The sequence below is a fragment of the Dromiciops gliroides genome, chromosome X, assembly GCF_019393635.1.
Source record: "Dromiciops gliroides isolate mDroGli1 chromosome X, mDroGli1.pri, whole genome shotgun sequence".
NCBI classification, from domain to species: domain Eukaryota; kingdom Metazoa; phylum Chordata; class Mammalia; order Microbiotheria; family Microbiotheriidae; genus Dromiciops; species Dromiciops gliroides.
The window spans coordinates 47,193,099-47,216,432 of record NC_057867.1 but is presented as its reverse complement, the minus strand read 5'-3'; the positions used below and the strand labels follow the sequence as shown (position 1 = coordinate 47,216,432).

The 23,334-nt window shown below is 39.8% G+C and overlaps 1 protein-coding gene across 2 annotated transcripts in view; it reads right to left on the bottom strand.

Annotated features, from left to right (window-relative positions):
* Positions 1–23,334, bottom strand: part of STK26 (serine/threonine kinase 26) — a 52,988-nt gene that overhangs the window by 17,019 nt on the left and 12,635 nt on the right. For both annotated transcript variants that reach the window (XM_043973880.1, XM_043973879.1), the window contains exon 2: positions 2,103–2,333. In XM_043973880.1, coding sequence (XP_043829815.1) covers positions 2,103–2,333 — 231 coding nt within the window. The remainder of the gene's footprint in view (positions 1–2,102; positions 2,334–23,334) is intronic.

The following is a 23,334-nucleotide window of genomic DNA, read 5'->3' as shown; positions in this document are numbered from 1 at the left end:
GAAAACAACCAGCTATTGACATGGGGATTATTTAATGTAGCTCTTTAAAAATATATATTTGAGGAAACCATCTTGAATTGTAGGAGAGATTGGAGCACTCAGAGTATAAAATTTGTATAAAATCTTTCAAAACCAAATTTCTTTCATTCAGAAAATATTGATCAGATGTCTATTATATTAAGTGCAAGGTGAAAGAGAGAACTGAGAGTTCATTTTTCAGGAGACTACACAAATAAAAACCCATAGGAACAGAAGCCGTTTTAACACAAACACTAACAATCTGTCAGTGTAATGTAGGGTGACCAGTCTGAAATAGGTCTCATTTAATATTTTAAGTTAGTCCCAGAAATATAGCAAAGGTCTGCTCCTATTTGTTCCCAAGTGGGTCTAAGGGTCTGGAAATGGCAGAATTTAGGCCAGAGTACAGAAAACAAGTATGAAGCAGCCTATAAGCAGGCCTACTAAAGCTAGGAGAAAGACATGAGGCTCTCTAAAAATAGCAAGTGCTTCATTTCATCTACATGAATGCGAAGTAATGCTTCAGTGAATGATGGTAAAATGTACATATACACTGGAATACAGTAATGACTTCCATATTGAAATAAATGCTGAAATTAAATGTTTTTTTAAAACCTTATAACATCCAACTATTCCCTTCTGTTGGCATGTAATTTGTCATTAAGGGAAAGTGAACCTTATAAAAAAGTAATGAAACTTAAATGGCTTATTTTAAAAAGAACTATTAATAGTAGATCAACATTTTCTGCATGGTATAGTAGGAAGAAGACCGATTTTGCTTCAAATTCTAACTCTGAGACTTTGGGCAAGTCTCTCATGCTTTTTGAACCTGGTTTCCTAATATATAAACTGGGGGTCATAAAATGCCGGGGTGTGGAGTATGGGTAGAAGGTAATGCCTACATACCTATCTTTTCGATGAGTTTTATGGGCCTGAATAGTCTTACACGGACTAGAACAAAAATGGAAGCATAACGAAAGAAATGTGTTTTTGGAGGTGGGAAAAGTACTATTTTTGAAAAATCCCTGTTCAAACTTCCAATTCTTTCCGTATCCATCACATTCTACATTGTATCCCATTTATTCGTGTGCATACTCTGTACCACACTTCTTTGATAGTACTGCCCTACTAGACTGTAGTCTCCCTTCCAGCAGGGACTGGAGCAGACTTGGCTCCGTAGCTCTCCCAGCAGATCATCTTTCAGTAGACCCTCAGCATTCACTGAGAAGTGATAAAAACCATCTTCCCAAAGTCCTAAGGGTGAACAACTTGAGCTGAGCTGTGACCCCCACATCCCTTTCTGCAATTTGCCTCAAAGAGTCAAATGGAGAAAAGCCTCCCCAAAAGGTCATGCCAGTGTGCTGAATAATGTGGTGAAAACAAAGCCTTCTTCTATCTCTATGTTAAGATCAAACAATTACAAGCAAAAATTCAAATCAAACAACTACTTTGTGCTAAGGGAGATACAAAGATAAATAGCAGATGATCCTTTCTTCCAAGAATCTTCTAATCTTGGAGAAGAGAAACAAAACTTCTCCCCCCTCAAATCTCCTGATTGGGAAAGAGCTAACAATGACTAAGTTAACAATAACTAATGCTACCAATCCTTCAGAGCAGGTGCCTGTGGCTAAAGCTCAGAAAGGCATGGGATTCTGTGGGCCATCTTTTCAGGAGACCAACCAAAGTTCCTTGACTGTCAACACTATCCTGGAACCAACTAAAACCTAAACCTTTGCTGGATGGGAGGGTTCCTGGTTCCAGTCTTATTCCATCAGATTTGTGGATAAGGCATCTTTGTGGACTGAGAATGAAACATGTAAACACAAGGACGCAGCCCCTTCCTGAGGCTGCATTTGCCCCAGGGATCAGCTTCATTTCCAGACCCACATGAATCCAAAGCTTAGGTGCAGAAACAAAGCCCCAAGCGGGAGTCAGGATACAGCTGTTAAATCCAAGAGCAGGCTGTCTGGCATCACTAACTGTACTTGATGTAGCCCACAGCTGCCAAACCTTGATTTAAAGCATTGCTTTTTTGTAAAAAGAACTCTAATGAAAATACCTTATGACTTACATAAAAACATTACCTTTAAATATGATCCATAGTATTTTGTTACATACGAACTGTCGCACTGACTTAAAACAGTTATTTCTTGCTGAATGTCTTCTATTTCGTCTTCTGCTTCCTCGAGGTCTATGATTTTAATAGCAACCACTTGCTGTGTCCGGTTATCGATTCCTTTAAAAACTTCTCCAAAGGAGCCTTTCCCGATCCGTTCCAATTTAGTGAACAACTCTTCTGGATCAGTTCTTTGATTCTAAGGAAGAAGAAAAAATGAGTGAGAAAGAAAAGAGAGAAGGAGAGGAGGGAGCTGAATATAATAAACACCTTCACTCCAAGTATCCAAGATTTTGTCAATGTGGGTCCAATCCTCTGCAGATATAGATTACTTCCCATGTCTACCTTAGCAGAGTCTTCATGAACTGCTGTGGTTCAAAAACATTCAGTCGCCCCTCGGCCAACCTTCCTGTTAGGGGTTTCTCAAACAGCCTGGCTAGATCTCGGGCAGCATATACTCATTGCAACAGGCCTGGATTTGTAGGCTGTCAGTTTGCGCCCACCTGGGATTGCCTTCAAACATTAGCCAGGTCTGCTCTATGTCACACTCAGGGACCCAAGTAGGATTGTATAAGATGGTTCAAAGGTTGAGGGAAATAAATCATATCAGTCATAGGGAGTATTGACTCAGCATTCAATTTTTTTTTTGTCTAATGCTCTGTATTATACAGGTTTTTTTTATCTTTGGTTGGTTATTTTCCTGGCCCTTGGATTGGAAAGACTGACTGACCACAGCCAGTGTGTGGCCCAAGCGTTCTGCACTGGCTAGGGGGAGTGCCCCGAGCCAAGACTCCACTGGCATTCTAATGCACTCAGCTGCCATCTTCAGCAGGGCTGCTCCCATCCACTATGGGTAGCAGACTCCCCCCACTGTAATTCTCCAAATCTCTATGATACTTGATTACCTACTACTGCCTAAGAGTTCACCCCACCCAATTCCAATCCTCTCCATTTATCCTCAACTCTTTCCCTCCCATGTCCAACTTGAGCTCTGCCCACCCTTTCATTATACATGCTGAAATTCTCATTTCAACCACTAACAAGCTTCCCTTCACTTTGGAGAGCTTCCCTCAGATGACACTGCATTCTAGATTTCCCATTCACTCCAACCCTAACTTCACCTTTTCTCATACTTTCCATCACACTGGGCTTGCGCCCCACTTTCACTTCTAGACTCTCCCTTTGCTGACATCATTCACTTCTCTTCTTTTGAATTATACTCAGAAAACTCATCATGCAATCCAGAGCTACTAACCCTCCAGGCTATTCTCCCTCTTTTCTCAAGGAGTTTGGAACCTGACTTGTGTTCCTTGCCCCCTAACCCCTGCCCTTAATACTAAGGGATCTTCAGTGTCCATGTTGATGGTCCCTTCAAGGATGCTAAACTTCCACTTCATCACTCTATCCATGCTACTTCAGCCATACAAAGGGATGGCCATCCCCTAGATCTCCCCATCACCCACAAATATTCCACTTCTGTGATACTTCCTTAAGCTCAGGTCTGCCCATGTCATCTCCCTACTCAATAAACTACACTGGCTGCCTACTAGGGTCAAATAGGACTTCCTGTTTGACTTCTGACACGCTTCACAAATTGGCCTCCACCTGCCTGTCCAGTCTCATCATACACTGCTTCCCTCTGCACACTACGGTTATGCTAAACTGGCTTTCCTATACAGTTCTTTACACACAATCCTTCATCTCACCTCTATCCCTAGACTACATCCCCTTCTCACCACCTCAAAGAATCCCTTCATTCCTTCAAGACTCAGCTCTCAAACACTATATTCCACCCACATCCTTTCCTGAGCCCCAACTGCTTGTGTCATCCTCTTATAAACTAACTTGTGTTTATTTTGTATATATTTATAAATATACATATTGTTTCACCTCCCTTTTTCTCTCTGCATCCTGAGCAAAGTATAGTGTTTGCCACATCCCAGGTGCTTGTTAAATGCTTCTTGATTGCCATAGGCTTCTCCATAGGTTGCTAATGAATGCTTAGCACATCCTTGAAACATGTCCTACATATTAATTCAAATTAACTTTTAAGCAAATTATTTGAGCTGATTAAAAAGCACACATGCGCGCACACGCATACATATATCTTTCTGCTCTTTGTATATGGAGGTTTTAATGTTTCTTGGGTTGGGTCAAGGTCAGAACGACAACAACAACAACAAAATTGTTTTCTAAGTGAATCTAGTTTTAGTTCCTTAACCCAAGTAATGCTGGTTTTCCTAGCCAAATATTCAGAGAGCTGTGCTAAACTTAAGGGATCGAGATCAACAAATTTTAGTCACGCAAAAATGTCAATCTTGGACCAACTACAGTCCATTTTCAAAAGTATTCAAAATTTCCTTTTTGTTTTGAAAGCTGAAACCGATGGCTTGTCTTATGGCAGTTTAAATAATAAGAGGTAAGGATGGGAACAAGTAAGCGGATTGGACAGTGGCCATTAAAATGAGCATGTTAAGCATTTCTTTGGTCAAGCTAACCACCACCAGAGAGGACCAGGTACCTCAAGGCTTCACTCCCTTTTACTTTCCAGCATGAGAGGAAATGAGCTTAAGCTGATGGTAGTATTTCATTGCTTTTCAGATCACTGCCGATGACAAAGATGATCTCTTAATATTTGGCAGGTTGCCTGAACAGAGACAAAACCTTCACACTTTTAAGCCCGCACAAATTCTTTTATGAGCGTGACATGAGATTGAGCAACATGTGTCATGCTAATACAATACATCAAAAAAGGAATTCAAGGGAGGAAAAAACGCAAATTGTAATGAAGTCAACACCTGATAATATTCTCAGAACAGAGTATATACCATTCCAAAAAAATCTGCAACACAAGCAAGATACTTGCATATAAGTGAATAGTGTGCAGCAATCCTGTTTTGTTTCAACAAATAATCCTATACAAATGCCCAAGTATCAGTCACTCTGTCTTATCTAGGCAAGATTAGCAGCAGACTGAGCTAAGCTACAACTGACTTACAAGCAAGCAAAATGGATTCAACTTTTGATCTCTCAACTACCCCCATTCTAAATATATGCTAGCATATATACCAGCACAACCAGGAATTAGCAAATACATGAAGAGTACTACAGTGCTTTTGCCAAGGGTAAAATGCTCTGCTCTTCAATTTGTTACCGAACTATAAGCAATTGAGAGACAACCTATATTTTTGGTCGTATATTTATAAACCATAATGTAATTCAAACAGAAACTACCTCAAAATTTTCTATTAGCCGACTATTTTGATTCTACCAGTAACTACTTCTACTGCTATCATAAGAAAAGGCTGTTTTGCAAGAGTTCAATGACTTTTTTTACTCTACATTATTTTTAATTTTGAAAGGCAATGGGAATCATCACCTATGCTCACTGTGACAACTAGAACTTGTATACCAAAGCAGAAGTTCCTAAAGCTTTTCATGAGGACACGCTAACGTTCCATTTTTTCCAGAGCCTTAAGATCAATGCAGGGAAGTCAAAGAAAGAACAACTGCTGAACTTTATTTAAAATCAGGGGTTGGGTATGAAAGAAAGGAAGCCCAGGCACTAGAGTCCCTGACTAGAATAGAAAAGGGAATGGCCAATCCTGCTGATTGAGAATCCTGTCACAAACCAGAGGGAAGACGTGAACTATTGTAGTAAGAACCAGCTTTGAGAACTTCTAGGCAAAGCTTTGATTACCTACCAACAAATACAGATCTAATGGCAAGGGACATTTTAATAGGTATTGGCTTCCATTAAAATGTTTACTTCCAGCATCTGTGGGAGATGACAGAAGAGTCTGAGCCAAAAAAAGAATATAACGTAGTTTGGGTGCCTTGGAGGAGTCTGGATTAATGGAGTAGGCCCGATGTTGAATTTGGGAAGGAGAAATTTTGAAGAACAATGTCCAGACCCAGAGACTGGTTTAGACTCTCCTTCCAGGCTGGAAGAGAAATAGAATCAAAGACTTAAGGAGGAAATAAAATGATTAAGGAGAGTATCAAGTAAGAATACAAAATAGAACCTGAAGAGTTAGACTCAAGAAGGATAAGGAAAAGACAGCTGGCAAAAAGGGCAAGCTAAGTAAGAAAAAGGAAAGGCTAAGCAAATAGTTGTGAAGGGGGCCAAATTGGTGACACAGAAAGGAGACTGGTTCGGGGGTAAAGGGGAAGGGTGTGACTGGAGATCTTGTTGAGACAAAGCAAAACAATTTGAGTAGGGTTGTCTATAACAAGTTTTGAATTTAGGTGCTTAGTATTGAGGAATAAATACCCACTAATAGTTTTTTTTTTCTTCCACTAATAGTTTCAAAAAACAAGGCTGAAAATCTCAACCATGTGTAGTCATTCGCATCAAGTGTGTGGCTGTCTGGATGAGTGTTACATATGTTCCAAGTGTAAGCTATCTTATATTCCTGGACCAGGAGGCAAATGGACTCAAAGAATGCCTCTCTATACTCTAGGTTGTTTAGAAGAAGGAAGGGCTTCTAAAGGAAAGGGAAAGAGGGCTTCAAGGAAAAGAGAGCTCCAAAGTTGAATAGGGAAGACTTGAGCCTTGTCAGCATGATGGAGAACAGAAGAATGTAACACAGAGGAAAGAGGAAAGACAAAGCACATTTGTACAACGAGACCTTGAAAATATATAGGAAGTTCTTCCTGAAGAGGAGAAAGCTGGATGCTTTGAGGAAAAAGCTGCTTTTCCTTCCAAAAATGATATAATAGAGCCACAGTAGCTGTTAGGTCCAGTAAGACACAGATGAAGAAAGAAATAATAATAGTAGTTGGTGATCAGGCCTGATCAGGGGAATGGCTACATAACAACCTGATAATACGAGATCTGCTGTCTTCCTGGGACATGTACCCAAGACAAAACAGAAAACTCCCTGCAACTTATCAAAGTGAATGACAACTAGCCACTTCTGATGATTCACATGGCTACTAATGAAACTTCCAAAAAGAAGCTAAGAAATATTACAAAGAACATAAGGGAAAATTAATTTGGGAAGTAAATAGCCTCAAGTGTCTACAAACAAGGTGACAAAAAGATCACTGAGAACAGGAGTGTTAACCATAAGAAAAGGGCATGAGAAAAGGCAAGAAAAGTAATGAGAAGAGCCCACAAAATAAAGGCCAGTGAGCTTGACTTCAATTCCTGAGAAAATTCTGGAACAGATCATCAAAGAGATGATTGGCAAGCATATAGAAAAGAAAGAAGTTATTACAAAGAATCAGTATAGTTTTATTGAGAACAAGTCATGCCAGACTTACCTTGTTTCCTTTTTTTTGAAAGGTTTACTAAATGAGAAGAGGGGAGTGTTATGAGTGTAATCTGTTCAGATTTTAACAAAACTTTTGATAAAATTATCTAATATTATTCTTTTTTTGTTTTAATTTTGTTAATCTCTTCTTTGATTTTCAGAATTTCTATTTTGGTATTAGCTGGAGGGGGTTTGATTGATTTTTTTTCTAGTTTATTTGGTTGCATGTCTCATGTATTGATGAAAGTTGATGAAAGTGTTTAAAAGATAAAAATATTTCCCCTAAGGGCTGCTTTTAGCTGCATCCCATAAGTTTTGGTATGGTCTCTCACTGTTGTCATTTTCTTTGATGAAATTTTGTATAGTTTCTCTAATAATTGTTTGGAAGTGTATTCTACAATTAATTTTAAATTCTTTCTTCAAAAGCCCTTTATCGATTATAATATAATTTTTATTTTTTGATCAGGGTGTTTGGTATTTCTGCTTTTCTGCATTTAGTGGCCTTTTTATGCCTCCATTACATAGTCAATTTTATGAAAGGTGCCACACACATCTAAGAAGTATGTATACTTCTTTCTGATCCCATTTCCTGATTGGCAAAGGCCTAGTATTTCAATTATTATTAGTAGTAGTAATATTTCCTTTCATCCTGGCCTCTTGTATTTTTTCTTCTTTTTGCTCCACTCCCCACTCCTCTTTAGAAAGTAGATGGTAAAAACCATAGTTTGGGGGGGGGGGACAAAAAGAAGCCCAAGGCTTGTAGACTATTCAGAAGAAGCCTCAGACTTTTATCACATGAGTATTTTCATCCAGAAAAGTGTGCTGAAAGGAACTGGATATTGAGAGTGCTGAACAACGTTAAAAACAAAATAAAATTGAATTTATATAAACATACAGGAAATTGATTACTGATGAGAGTCATATCAGAATCAGCTGTCTGTATACAAGCAGTCAGATCATTGCCTAGTTAGATCAAAGGTCAAACATCATCAAGTTAGAAATGTAAAGATGAGACGACACTGTGAGCAATTTTAGAAGCTTCAACCTAACCTATTCAAACCAGCTGTCAATACTGAAAAATAGGAAATGGAAAAAAGGCAAAGGTATTGCTTTGATAATCACCATTTCTTGTAAAATTCTAACCAATGTAAAACATGAGGCCAAAGATCCCAGAAACCAAGTTACCAGCAAATGTTCTTTGATAAGCAGAGACAGATGACAGACAAGGGCAACAAGTTTAGAATATTAATTAATTTGTAAAATACAAAGGAAGGTGGAAGACCAAGAACAGTCTCACTTCATAAAATAGTGAAAAGCAGTAGAAATGAAAACATCTCTAGAAATTTGGCATGAGACCCAACTGAATGAATTCATCCCAAGGGCACCTAGATACAAAACTGGCAGGAGCCTAACAAATAGAAAATGGCACAAATCTGTTGGCCTATTTTCATCATCAGTAATAGTGTAATGACCAGATTTGTACCCTAACACCCCAGTCTTTGATATGAGGAATCTGAAGTGCTACTTGGGAAGATGAAAGCAGGAAGAGTGGCTGGTCCACATCAACTGTATCCCGCGAAAATTCATGCTGAAAGTGACAAACTTGAAAGCACTGCAGACATTTTACAAGGTATCTCAAAGAGGGGGAAAAACAATGGGGAAAACCCCGGAGACAACATTAACCCTAAAAGGTGACCAAGAGAACATCAATAACTAACTCGACAGTACTTTTTCATCTTTACAAAATCTTTATGGGAATAAAGGCCACCCCTGTTGAAAAGAACAATCAGGCAGGCTTCTACAAGCAACGTTCCATAATGCACCTTGTCTTTCCAGTCACACAATTGAGAAAAAAGATAGAGAATACCTGATCCTGTTGAGCAAAACACAGCCATAGAGACTTTCTTCCAACAACTTGGGATTTATGCATATGTTAAGATCATATAAAATTGGTTGATAACTGCACAGATAACCGGTCAATGACCCTAATTATATTACCAAGTCAGACAGAAAACAGGAAGATATGTTACCCAGAGGTGTTTGGCATTGTTACGGAAGGTGTTCTGCGCAAGATTCCAATGCAGATTCCAATGGTGGGCGAGATGTTCCTGCTGCTCACAGTTGCTGATATTGTACTAATTGCATCAAACCCCAAGAACATACATGGCCTCAATGAGAGATTTAGTGCTGGAACAGCTTTAAGTCGTTTAGGCCAATTCCCACATTTTAAAGAGGGAACTGAGGCCCAGAGATGTTAAACGACCTGCCCAAGGTCCCATAGGTAGGAAATAGCAGGCCTGGGAATCAAACTCAGGGTTTCTAATGTCAACCCCAGCACTCTTTTCATTGTGTCCCACTTAAAGAGAACGTATAGGAGAAACCAAACAGATGAAAAAAAATGCTTGTTGTCCAGACTATGACACGAGGTTACACGACCACTGGAACAAACACTGAAGATGAATGAGTTTGGCCCAGAATTAAATAGGAGAGTGGTCCAGCCTGCATTTGGGAAACTGTACTTTCAACTTACAATACTTTCATTGATCCAAAGACACTTCCCAGCACAAAAGCCCATCTTTTTTTTTAAATAGTATTTTCATACAATATACATATTCCAACTAGCACATCACTAGCCCCCACAAAGCACATTCCCAGTAAAACAATTAAGTAACACCACCTAAACTGTGATAACAGCAACTAGTAGGCCATGTCACTTTTTCCTTTACATCTGATTGGAGTTTAGTTGCCATTTGGTGGTGTATTCATTTATGTTATTGTAATCATCTTGCATATTTGCCCTCTGGCTCCCTCTTTATTATGTATCACTTTATACAATTACATCCACAAACCATTATTTCATTCAGCAATTCACAAATTATCAGGCGGTTAGTTTGTTTCCAACTTTTCTTTTTACAACTAATGCTATTCTGAATATTTTTGTACAGATGATTTTTTTCTATTGTCAACCTTCCTGGAGTGTAAACCCATTATACTTTGATGGCTGGGTCAAAGGGGTATGGACTAAAATTGAGATAAGCATTTATTATGTGCTTACTACATTCCAGGCACTGTGCTACCAAACAAGAATATAAATCTAAAGAAGCAAGGCAGCCCCCTCAAGGGGTTTATACTCTAATGGCAGAAAACAATATATAAAGAGGTTCTAGAAGGTAGAGAGGGCTGTGTATGTTCTCAGTCACATGGTCTGGCGTTGGCCTCAAAGTGATATAAAGGCCTAGATCTGGGGGAGATAGGGCAGGGGTGGTGGAGTTTAAGTTTTTAGATGGGGAGTAAATGGGGATAAAGGCTATATGGTCTGAAGAGGAATGTCATACTTATGTAGAGTATCTTTGGGGAAACATGCACAATAATTTCACAGGACACAAAGGCTGCACTGATGAAGAGAACATTCACATCAATGAACTCATAGACTTACTGATATAAAAGCAGTGTTGGCCCACAGAAATAAGTCTAAGTTCTAGAAAATAATCCTATCCATGAAATGCCTCTCTTGGTCCCTAACTATGATAATCCCTTGGACAGTTCTTCTCTAAGGAAAGCAATCAATTGCTTGTTTGAATTGTACAAGAGTTGAGCTTTGGCTGATCCCTATTCCACCATTGGGAACAAAACTGGCAGACCGTCACCCCCATCAGCTATTCAGCCCAATATTCTGTCTCTGACAGGGGCACTACAAATCCATCATTAAAGTTTGTCAAGCTCTTTTCTGAATTCTATTCTATTTTCTGAGATAATGTCCACAGACTTCAGGTTTTTTTTAAACAATGCCATGGATAAAGGCATAGATGAGATGCTCATCAAATCTGCAGGTGACTGAAAGCTGAAAGGGATAGCTAACATACTGGAAGATAGTCAGGATTCATAAAGACCTTGACAGGCCAGCAACACTGGACTGAATTGAATTAAGATGAAATTGATTCAGTAGGGATAAATAGAAAGTCTTGCATTTGAGATGAAAAAATTCAACTTCACAAGTACAAGGTGTGGTTAGCCAGCAAGTCACTTGAAGAACTGAGGGGTTTTAGAAAACTGTAAGCTCACTGATAGCAATATGATGCTACCCCCCCCCCACCCCAAACAACAACAACAACAACTTGAGATCTGTGGGTAGATTTCAAGGGGTGGGGGGGGCACAAACTTGGATGGGGGGATAACCCCAGCAAGGTCACTTAGGCTGCATTAAGGCAATAAGGAGGCTTCCAACTTCATTCAGCTGAAACTCCTGCAAAAGTCAGTAATGATCTCTTGAATGGCCAAATTCTCAATCCTCAGGCTTCTTGATTTCTCTGCAGCCTTCAACACCGTCAATTACTTCTCCTGGCTAGTCTTCCCTAGCTTTATGTGACATAGGTTCTCTCCTTGTTCTCCACCTACCTGCCCCACCACTCTTCTGTGTCCTTTATCTAGGTCATAACTACTCATCAACCATGGGAAGGCTTGGTCCTGGCCCTCTTCCCTTCTTCCTCTATACTAAGAGTTCTTAAACTTTGTTGTGTCATGGCCTCCCTTCTGCTGTCTGGTGAAGCCTATGTACTCCTCAGAATCATGCTTTAAAATGCATAAAATAAAATACAAAGGAAAGCAATTATATTGAAATACAATTTTTTCAAAAACCCAGGTTATGTAGCCCAGATTAAGGATCTCCCCACTACTATCTCATTTGGTGAGCTCATTGGCCCACAAGGATCATGTCTGTACTCCAAGATCTTTCTATTTTTTTGTTTGGTTGGTTTTTTCAGGGCAACGAGGCTTAAGTGACTTGCCCAGGGTCACACAGCTAGTAAGTGTCAGGTGTCTGAAGCTGGATTTGAACTCAGGTCCTCCTGAATCCAGGGCCAGTGCTTTATCCACTGCGCCACCTAGCTGCCCCCTCCAAGATCTTTCAATAGCCAGCTCTAACCTGTCTCCTGATCTCCTGTCTCACATCACCAACATCTTGAGAGTTGGATGTTCTCTAAGAATCTCAGACTCCACACATCTAAAACAGAACTCCTAACCTTTCCCCCAAAACTGTAACCATTCTGTCAGGACTCCACCCACCATCCTCCTAGTCACCCTCACAACCTCAGTGTCACTCTCCATTTCTCTCACACTCGCCCTGCACGTATTGACAAATATTGTCATTTCTACCTTACAACCTGTCTTGTATACATCCCCTTCTCTCTAATCGCCTTTGTCTGGGTCCTCATTACCTCTTGCCTGGTCTAACTGGACCCCTTGCCTCACTTCTCTCAGCTTCCAAAGGGACTTTCTTTTTTTTTTTTTTGGTGAGGCAATTGGGGTTAAGTGACTTGCCCAGGGTAAGTGTCAAGTGTCTGAGGCTGGATTTGAACTCAGATTCTTCTGAATCCACGACGGGTATTTTATCCACTGTGCCACCTAGCTGCCCCCCTGCTGCTGCTTTTTTTTGGGGGGGGGGAAGATAGTGTGTTTTTAAAAAATAAACAATGCTGTTATTGCCCAATATCATCCACCTCCCTACCTTTTATTACCTCCCTTTGTTACCAATAAGGCAAAGTTAAGCAAAACAAAACAAAACAGAGCGACCATACGCCTTACTCTGTACCTGTAGTCCACCACTTCTCCACTTGCTCCTTGGGTTTGAAGATCATTACTTAAACATGACAATAGTACCTAGAAATCCCATGACAATCCATTTTCCAAAGATACTCTCTTGGACATCATAACATTGCAATAGGATTTTTTCAGAACGAAAATATTATTTTTACTGGTTTCTTTTAACCTCAATCCCTATTTATCTCCTCAAAGATTTTCCCTCATACAAGCCATGATGCCTTCCCCACCTCCCAAAGCTTATTAATATGAGACTGAGCTTTTGGGATGGAAAAAAATATTAGTGGAAGGATTTCGAACTGTGGTTTGAGTGAAACCTAATAAGATTAGCCAGAAGGACTAGATAAAAAGGAATTGAACTGAGTCATTCTCCTTTAGATGTTTCTGCCAGAGAAGGGGATTGTGAGCAGAATGCCCTGGAACAGCTAAGTCTCATGGAGGATAGGGGCTTTATCTGGGCCTACAGGCCTCTCTCCATCTGAGGTATGGGAGAATGATGCCTTTTGTATAGCTGAGAGGGTAGAGCCCCATGAAGCAACCCTAAGCCCTGAGTAATGGCAAAGAAGTGGAAGAACCACCGAGATAAATTACTACCCTTCTGCTAGGCAGTGTTTGAATGTGTACCACAGGAAGCCTGAAACCCAAGTCCAACCTGAGACGTACTTTTACCTTCTCACCTATTTCGTCTTTTATTCCGATCCTCAAAACTCCAAGTATATTTGCCATAAATGTAAGGGAGGACAGTAGGTTTTACTACCCTAATCCTCAAAAAGCACTTGTTCAGGAAGGAACTGCATGCAGGGAGGAAGTCCAAAGGATAGAGCTTCACTGGTCTCTCTCTGGACAAATAACGAAGGCCAAATATGGCTTAGGAGAGCCAGGGACAGATAAGAAAATACTACCTGGCAGCATCACTTACTGAAGGCAAGCACAGTTTTTATTCTGTTAAAGTATCTTAGGACAGAAACAACCTGGAGATTAAGGAGAAAAAGGCATGATTTTGGTAGGAGAAAAAAGAGAAATTCTTCCTTTAAATAATTCTGATATTAAACCAAGGTTTTAAAAAAATTGGCTGCTATACCTAACTAGGTCTATACATTAATATTTATCATAGCTCTATCAGGTATTCCTAACCTGAGATCTGTGGGTAGATTTCAAGGGGTGTGGGGGGGGGGAGGGGCACAAACTTGGATGGGGGGATAAATTACCTCTTGATTTCAATATAGCTGTTTCCTTTGTAATTACATGTACTTTAGTTTATGCATTTAAAAACATGAGTCTGATAAGGGGCCCATCTATAGGTTTGCCAAAGGGGTCCATGACACAAAAATATTTAAGAACCCCTGAAAAAAAGTTAAGGACCTGCCTATGAACCTACAATGATAGAAGGTTCCTCACCCCCATGTGTCTATGTGGTCTTACACCCAGAGTGTCACAGTATAGTCTATGTAAAAGAAGATATTTGTTTATGATAACGTCTAAGTTTGAAGCCAGGTTTAGGGGAGGGGGATAGCAGAAAGGACAGAAGGAAAGCAAAAGGAGTGAGAGAATAGCAGAATAAGAATGAAACAGGGAATGGGTAGCTAGAAGAACATTAAGTACCACGATTCAATCTGTGGGTCACAGACACAGGCCTAGGGAGCTATCCTGCCAGAACCGTAAGAGAACCTAGAGAAACAAGACAGATGGGACTTGGATCCTTGGTAACTAAAGACTTTAGGCAAGGGAGAGAGAAAATAAGGTCGGCAGCTCTGTGCTCAAATGATGAGAAGGGGGAATCCAGAACCATGGAAATCTCTAAGACTTCTCATCTCACTTGAAAATAAGAAACAGAATGAGAAAATTGAAGCCCCATTCCCAAGATTTCCAAAACCCTTCTGTCAATTGTGATGCTCAAAGTCTGCATCTTTACATTTGAATTAAGGCTCATGCTATTAAATGTTTGATGCTATTTTTCAGATGAGAAGAAAAAAACTAATCTTGAATATTTTTTGTAAATGACAGAATAGGAAATTGTAAAATATTAAAACCAAATGTGTATGTTACAAATAAAAAATGAAGAAAGGAGCCTAAGAAAAGGCCTAAGTTGTATATGTTGGGCTCCTTTAGGTCTTTTAAGTTGTTTGAAGGGACTTCAGATATTATCTAGTCTAATTCTCTCATTCTACAGTTGAGTAAACTGAGGAACAAAAGATGCTGTGACTAACCTATAGTATAGCTAAAATACTATGTATTTGCCATGAAAAACAATGCTGATGAAATTATCAATTTGAGAAAACAGAAAATTAATCTGAATAGAAAGAAGCCTTTAAAAAATTTATTGTGGCTTAAAGTTGACCTAAAATAATGAAGTAGAGACCTTTTTTTGGAGATTCTAAAAAGGGCTTCTGGGAAAGTGCTTGGCAAACCTTAAAGCATGATTCAAATGACCACAGTAATAATGATGATTTAAAAGGTAGATAACTTTTGTTTTTTATCATGTTTAATTTTATTTCCCATGGTGGGAGGGTGGGGTTGGGGTTGAGAGGGGCAAAGCCAAATATAATCATTTGTTTGATGTACAGGCCATTTGCAGGACAGATGTTTACATGGGAAATCTTTTCTAGTCCAGAATGAATGATGGGGGGGGGTGCTACCAGGGAGTCATGATGAAAGAGATAAAAAGATCCATCCCCCCAAGCCAGCACAACAAGTGGGTTACTGTTTAGAAATATAGACAGGGCACACTTTAGGAAACAAGTTCATTTGTAACTCAGAACATATTTTCTCTAGAAATAAGGCCATAGATGGTGGCTCGAGTCTCTGAAGGAGGAAGTGCCCAGGTTTCTTACATCTATGGAATGTTTGCATTTATCTTCACCTTTCTCTCTATTAAATGTTATTTTCAAAACTCTAAGTAAAGCTCGAGTTCCTAAATTGTGTGTGTATACTGAGTTATAAGCATATTAAGACCACATGTTCCTTTTGGATGATAACATTTATCAGTTCACATGGGGGCCACACCTACTGAGAAAGCACTTTCAAAGACTTGCCACCCCCAGTGGGATATCAGCCTCTTTCCACGGGCAAGGCATAAAAGTCATGGAACTTAGCCTCTATTTTCTGTATACGCAAGACAGAAGTTTTACTTTCAGCAATATTATTGAGAATAAAAAAGTACTTACTAAGCCTTAGAGGCAGTGAGTGTGTTGCAGTGGATGGAAGGGCAGCCAGTGGGTTCAAATCCTACCTGTGACACATACTACCTTGTGTGCCCCATAACCTCTCCGGGCAATATTCAGTTTCATTAACTGCTAAGCTGTATCTCTCCGAGTGATGAATTCCCAGGTCAGGCCCCCCCAAAGCCTGTTTTTACATCCAATTATGTTGTCATTCCTATTTCTTAAATACAGCCTTCAAATTTTAAACATTTTCTTTAACAATGATTTTAGTATAGTTTTGCATTAAAATTGTTCACCTAGGACAATAATCTTCTCATTCTGATTTTTAGGCCTGAAGCGATTCCATCTTTAGAAAAAGGAATAACTCAAAATATACTTTCAGGTTATTTTTCTGCTGCGGGCAGGAAGTTTCCCTGCTTTCCATTCAATAAACATTAACTGCCTGTTACATGCAGGTAACTCCAAGACGCTAGGGGGCATCACAGGGCACAGAGTGCTGGGCCTGGAGTCAGAAAGAACTGGGTTCAAATCCAGCCTCAGACACTGACTAGCTGTGTTGACTCTGGGCAAATCACAACCTCAGCCTGCCTCAGTTTCCTCACCTGTAAAATAGGGATAATAATAACAATAGCACCTACCTCTTAGGGTTGTTGTGAGGATCCAATGAGAGAATACTTGTCAAGCAAATGGTACAGGGTCTGGTACATAGTACATATTAGGTGGTATATAAAGATGGGATGCTGGGAATTGCAATAAAAATGAAAATCCCTTTCTTCCAAGAGCTTACAGCCTGCTTTCCATATTGCATCGTTCCCCTTGTTCAAGCTCCTAACCAACAAGGCAAAAGAACTCAAGTATGCGCATAGTCTAGGTAACCACAAAGTCGGCAGAAGCCTTGAGCCTATGACACTGGATGAGTCCAAAACCGGAGCTCCCGCTCATCTTTTCTCCTATGCTCAAACCTGCTCCTGCAGTGACCTTCACTACTTCTGTCAGTCTCCCATGCTCGAGATCTTGAGTTATCTTGGGACATGAGCCACAAGAGAAATAGCTCAGCAGTTCCGAGGCCCTCTCTGGCCTGCCTTCTCAGTCCCCCTCTCACCACTGGCGGCCCCTAGCAATGCCCAGTTGGTTACTGCCCCCATGCTTTCCTATCTCCCCTGACAGACAAATCGCCCTTGTTCAGAGATCCTGTCACATCACTTTTCTTTTCAGAAATATCGAGTGGCTCCCTCACGAATCCCAGGCAACATTCCAATTCCTTTGCCTGCCATTCGAGGCAGCCCACCATCTGGTGCCAACGTGCCTTATCTCATACTATTTCTCCTCTATAATAGTTTATGCTCTAGGCAAACTCTCCATCCTCTGTACACACTCTGCGTTCCTGCCTCTGGCCTCCACTCATCCTGTCCTTGAGGCCTAGAATGCCCTCCCTTCCCTCCTTGCCAAATTCCTACCCAACATTTATTTTATTTTTTTCCATATAAATATTTTATTATTTTCCAGTTACACGTAGAGATACTTTTCAACATTTGTTTTTATAATATTTCTAGCTTCAAAATTTTCTCCCTTCCTCCCCTCCCTCCCTCCTCCTCAAGGCAGCAAGTAATCTGATATAGGTTATATACGTACAATCACATTAAACATTTCTGCATTAGACACGTTATGAGAGAAGAATCAGAGCAAAAAGGAAAAACCTCAAAAAAGAAAAACAACAACAACAAAAACAATAGAAATAGTATGGTTTGATCTGCATCCAGATTCAACAGTTCTTTTTTTTCCTGGATTTGGAGAACATTTTTCATCATGAGTCCTTTGGAACTATCTTGGACCATTGTACTGCTGAGAAGAATCAAGTCTATCACAGTTGATCAACACACAATGTTGTTGATACTATGTACAATGCTCTCCTGGACTCATCTCACTCATCATCACTTCGTGCAAGTCCCTCCAGGTTTCTCTGAAATCTGCCTGTTCATCATTTCCTACAGCACAACAGTATTCCATTACATTCATATACCACAACTTGCTCAGCCATTCCCAAACTGATGGGCAACCCCTCAATCTCCAATTCCTTGCCACCACAAAAAGAGCAGCCACAAACATTTTTGTACATGTGGGTCCTTTTCCCTTTTTTATGATCTCTTTGTGAAAAAGACCTAATAGTGGTATTGCTAGGTCAAAGGGCATGCAAAGCCCCATAGCCCCTGTGGGCATAGTTCCAAACTGCTTTCCAGAATGGTTGGATCAGTTCACAGCTCCACTAACAATGCATTAGTGTTCCAATTTTTCCACAGCTTCTCCAACATTTATTATTTTCCTTTTTTGTCATATTAGCCAATCTGATAGGTGTCAGGTGGTACCTCACAGTTATTTTAATTTGCATCTCTCTAATCAATAGTGATTTAGAGTATTTTTTCATATGGCAATAGATAGCTTTGATTTCTTCATCAGAAAACTGCCTGTTCATATCCTTTGACCATTTCTCAATTGGGGAATGACTTGGATTCTTATAAGTTTGATTTAGTTCTCTATATATTTTAGAGATGAGGCCTTTATCAGAAGTACTGGCTATAAAAATTGCTTCCCAGTTTTCTGTCTCCCTTCTAATTTGGGGTGCATTGCTTCTGTTTGTACAAAACCTTTTTAATTTAATGTAATCAAAATCATCCATTTTGCATTTCATAATATTCTCCATCTCTCGTTTGGTCATAAACTGTTCTCCTTTCCAAAGATCTGAGAGGTAAACTATTTTTTCCTCTCCTAATTTACCTATGGCATCACCTTTTATGTTTAAATCATGTACCCATTTTGACTTTATTTTAGCATAAGGTATAAGATGTTGGTCTATGCCTAGTTTCTGCCATACTCTCTTCCAGTTTTCCCAGCAGTTTTTGTCAAATACTGAGTTCCTATCCTAGAAGCTGGAGTCTTTGGGTTTATCAAATAGTAAATGACTAAAGTCATTTACTACTGTGCCTAACCTATTCCATTGATCCTCCACTCTATTTCTTAGGCAGTACCAGATATTTTTGATGACTGCTGCTTTATAGTAAAGTTTCAGATTTGGTACAGCTAGCCCACCTTCTGTGCATTTTTTTCATTAGTTCCCTTGATATTCTTGACCTTTTGTTTTTCCAGATGAATTGTTATTATTTTTGCTAGCTCTATAAAATAATTTTTAGGTAGTCTGATTGGTATGGCACTCCTACCTAACATTTAAAGGCCACTGAAGATGCCACCTCCTCCACAAAGGCTTCCCAGACTGCCCTTCCATTCAGTAATGACCTCTTCCCTCATGGGCTCACAGCCAGCACTTCGTTTTGTGCCTGGGGGAAGAGTTTGTGCCTTTCAGTTATCTGCGTGTGTCCTATGCTGCCCCTGCCCCACTAGAAGTCTCCAATACAGCAGACACTAGATCCCATCTAAATGACGCACTGTCCATCCCCTCCACCACAGCCAGTGTTGAACACACACACTTCCTCTAATTAGTTCTGTACATTTTTATTTCTAAAGACTGAGACAGAATGTTCCCCTCCACCCCACCCCAGTCTTTGGGCTCTTCATACCTAGAGTAGGGATCTCCCAGGTAAGGAACCTCCCTCCCCCAATGAAGGCAGGCCAGCACTTTCTCTTCAGCGCAACAGCCTTAGGCAATTGTCTAAGCCACTTAAAGGTTGAGTGGCTTGTCTGGGATCTCCCAGCCAATAAGTATTAAGAGATGGGACTCAAACCCATCTGGCTCTGCAACCACTATACCTCATGCTGTCTCTCTTAATATCTGGAATTATTATTACCCTTTATTTTTCTCCAATCTTCCAGAAGGTTGCAATACTAAGTATTTCAAAAAGTTGAATCCCCCTCAAAACCAGCTGTCTTAACTATAGGTAGAAAACCCAGAGTATTTTGCAGTTAGGTAAGTCAACCTTCAACAGACCTCTCAAATGAAAAGACTCATTATTTGATCTTAACTTCCCTAAAATCCTTAATGTGAGAAAAAATTTAACCACCTTCCTCTAAATAACAGACCCATCACTTACAGTAAATAAGAGATGCCAAAGCACTGCCTAGTTTATCTGGCTGTATTTGGGGCAGGGGCAGGGGAGGAGAGTAACAGAATAATTTCCTTTTAAAACTTAATTTCCAAAGTTATTCAATAAGCAGTCCTTGTAAAAGCTTCTATAACAATTCTTGTTTGTTTGTTTGGTTTGTTTTGTTTTTGCAGGGCAATGAGGGTTAAGTGACTGTCCCAGGGTCACACAGCTAGTGTCAAGTGTCTGAATCTGGATTTGAACTCAGATCCTCCTGAATCCAGGGCCGGTGTTTTATTCACTGTGCCACCTAGCTGCCCCCTAACAATTCTTTTTAACGCACAACTGGAACCTTTGTTTTTATCAACTTGAATATCACAGGACAAGTACTTATGCTTTAGATACAACCATAACACCATCTTTAGACTAACTTTAGACTGTCAAAATTTGAAAAAAAAAACTGGGGACAAAGTATGAAGGTGCATTTTAGTTGTTCTTTCAAAATTGGAGAGAAAAGGAATTTTCAAAATCTGGACCCTAACAAATTCTGACAATGGTTATCCGTTTTTACTTTTAAATCTAGATGGTTCTATCTTTTTCTCAAAAGAAAAGGGTTTTGGGGGGGGGTCATGTGTTTTGAGGTGGGGCTGCCTTGTACACTTGAGCTGCTTGAGTAATTTATTTAATAAATTAATGAAAGAAATGCCAGTGAGATTTGGTGTTAATGAACACTCATTTGATGTTAATAACAGAGCCTATAAGACAAAATACAAACTAAGCCTGCAATATTGAGAATTCAACCAGTTTCTAACTACACCATACCAAATTGATCTTTTAAAGCTTTGCTCCCCGATAAACACACACTCAAGTGAAGACCAAATTAAATACAACTGTAAATTTCCCAATCCTTATATAGCTTTAAAAAAAAAAAAGGAAGCCCAAGGTCACAAAAATTGAAAGCAAGATTAAGCAAAGGGACAATTGAGAGTTGAATATACATTCAACCACACGAAATCTCAGGCCTAAAATGACCAGACATCCTGCAATAGAATCCTGAATTTTAGCTTTCTGTCACTCTAGAGCCGTCCCTTAATACGCATTTTTTTCCTCTCAAGTGATCTGCTCGTTTTCTCATTTTCTCTCCCTGCTCCATGAACATCGTATTTCCTTGCTAAGCAACAGACCCAAAATGTTCTTTTATTTCCACTTTCCAGGGGAGTTGCAAGGCTGCATGTGTGTGCCTGCTAGGGCACCATCCCTCCTCGCTCCACACCAATATTTCCTACGTAATAGCCTTTACTCTTAATATGCTGAATCCCAGCAGTATTTAGCAGGACAGCCTTCCCCCACTCAGACTGAGGTAGGCGATTCTCTTTGGCCTTCCCTGTGGCTTGGAGGTGCTCCCTTCACTAAAGCATCAGAAATAACAAATCAGACGTGAACATAATCAAAAATAAGTCAGGTGTACATAATAGCTTTTAACTAAGAGTCAGAACCTTAAAAAAAGCAAATAGCATTATAATCCTAACAAAGCCATCTCCACGTCACTCTCAGAAAGCCTGCATTGTTGATATATCTACAGCAACATGAGTTCTACCTGAAGGAAGACTCCTGTAAAATGGAAGCATTCATAAGTGCTCATCTATTTCCCCCTCAATTTATACTGAGGAAGCAAAGGTACTCTATAGATGGTAATTTACACGAGGTTAATTACATACAGAACTGAATTTGAATAGTACTATGGGTACATATTTAATAATGTACAGTTACTGAGCTATGTGCATGTAGAACTTTATTTTAATACTATGTACTATTAAATCTTTCTAATAAAATCTGGAAGCAGGAGGACATAGATGAAAGGTCAGTCTAGGAATCCGAAAGACCTGGGTTCAAGTCTTGACTCAAAAACAAACTACTTGTGAGACCACAGGCATAGTCACTTTACCAATCTGCATCAGTGGAAAGAGTTTCCATACTGGGAGTTCCCTATGTGGATGAAATGATTTATCCAGACCATAATAAAAGGAATGGGGGGGGGATTTCTTCCCAAAAATTTGAGATTGTGTTTGAGAGGTTTCATGCAAATGCAAGACTATAGACTTGGAAAAAGATTTTATGAAGTGTTCATTTTAAAAATAAAAAAGGAATAATTTGTAGCTGCAAGCATACCTGCCTGTGGTGGCAGGGGCTATAAACCCAAAGAAGCCCAGTCAGCTTAGGCCAAAAACAAACTATAAAGTGCATTCATTCACAAAGTAATTAAAATGCTTTGGGCAGTTTGTTACACTATAAGAGGAGATCTAGAACCTGAGCTGATCCATACCCTAACAAAAACATCCCCAAAGAATCATCTATATAACAATCTGAAAAGGTCTTCTTAGCCCCACCAAGTCTGGTAATTTAACTGCCCTCACCTCTCTCACCTTCCCCACTAATTCCTCCTTGAAGGCTCATCATAAGTCCCAGCTTCTCCATGAAGCCTTTTTGAGCCCATCCTAAGCCCTCACTGCTTTCTCTCAATTCCTTTGAATTTTCAGCACTGAAAGTCAGGGAGAGAAACTGGGTTTTGAAATGTAGGAAATAGGGAGTCAGTGAAGGCTTTTGAGGAGACTGCTAAGATGAAATCAATATTTAAAGGAGGATTAATTTGACAGCAAGGTACGTGACGAATTGTAGGACCAAGGGCCTAGCCAAAGAGACCTACTTATTGGAAGGCAGATGTGAGAGGATGACAGCCTAGGACTAAGGGGGAGAGGGGTGTTGTTGTTTTTTTTTGTTTGTGTGTGTGTGTGTGTGTGTGTGTGTGTGTGTGTGTGTGTGTGTGTGTGTGTGTGTGTAGTGATGCATTCGAGACATTTTGCAGGAGCAAAAAAAAAATGGAGAGGGCTTCATAACTAAATGATGATGGGGACAGAAAGATGTAGTTAACAAACTCCAGGTGCTGCATTGTGGCATGTTTCTTCTCCCCTTTTATTTATTTATTTGAGGGGGGTGGTGTATTCCTGTATCTTTATGACCCTCCTAAATCACCAAGGAGCTGAAATCATCTAGAACCTAATTATTCCATATGCTGTAATCTAATAATTTTAAAGCCTTGATTAATACTATTATTCTTATTGCTGACAAAGTGCCCAAGATGCTAATTGTGGGGTGAA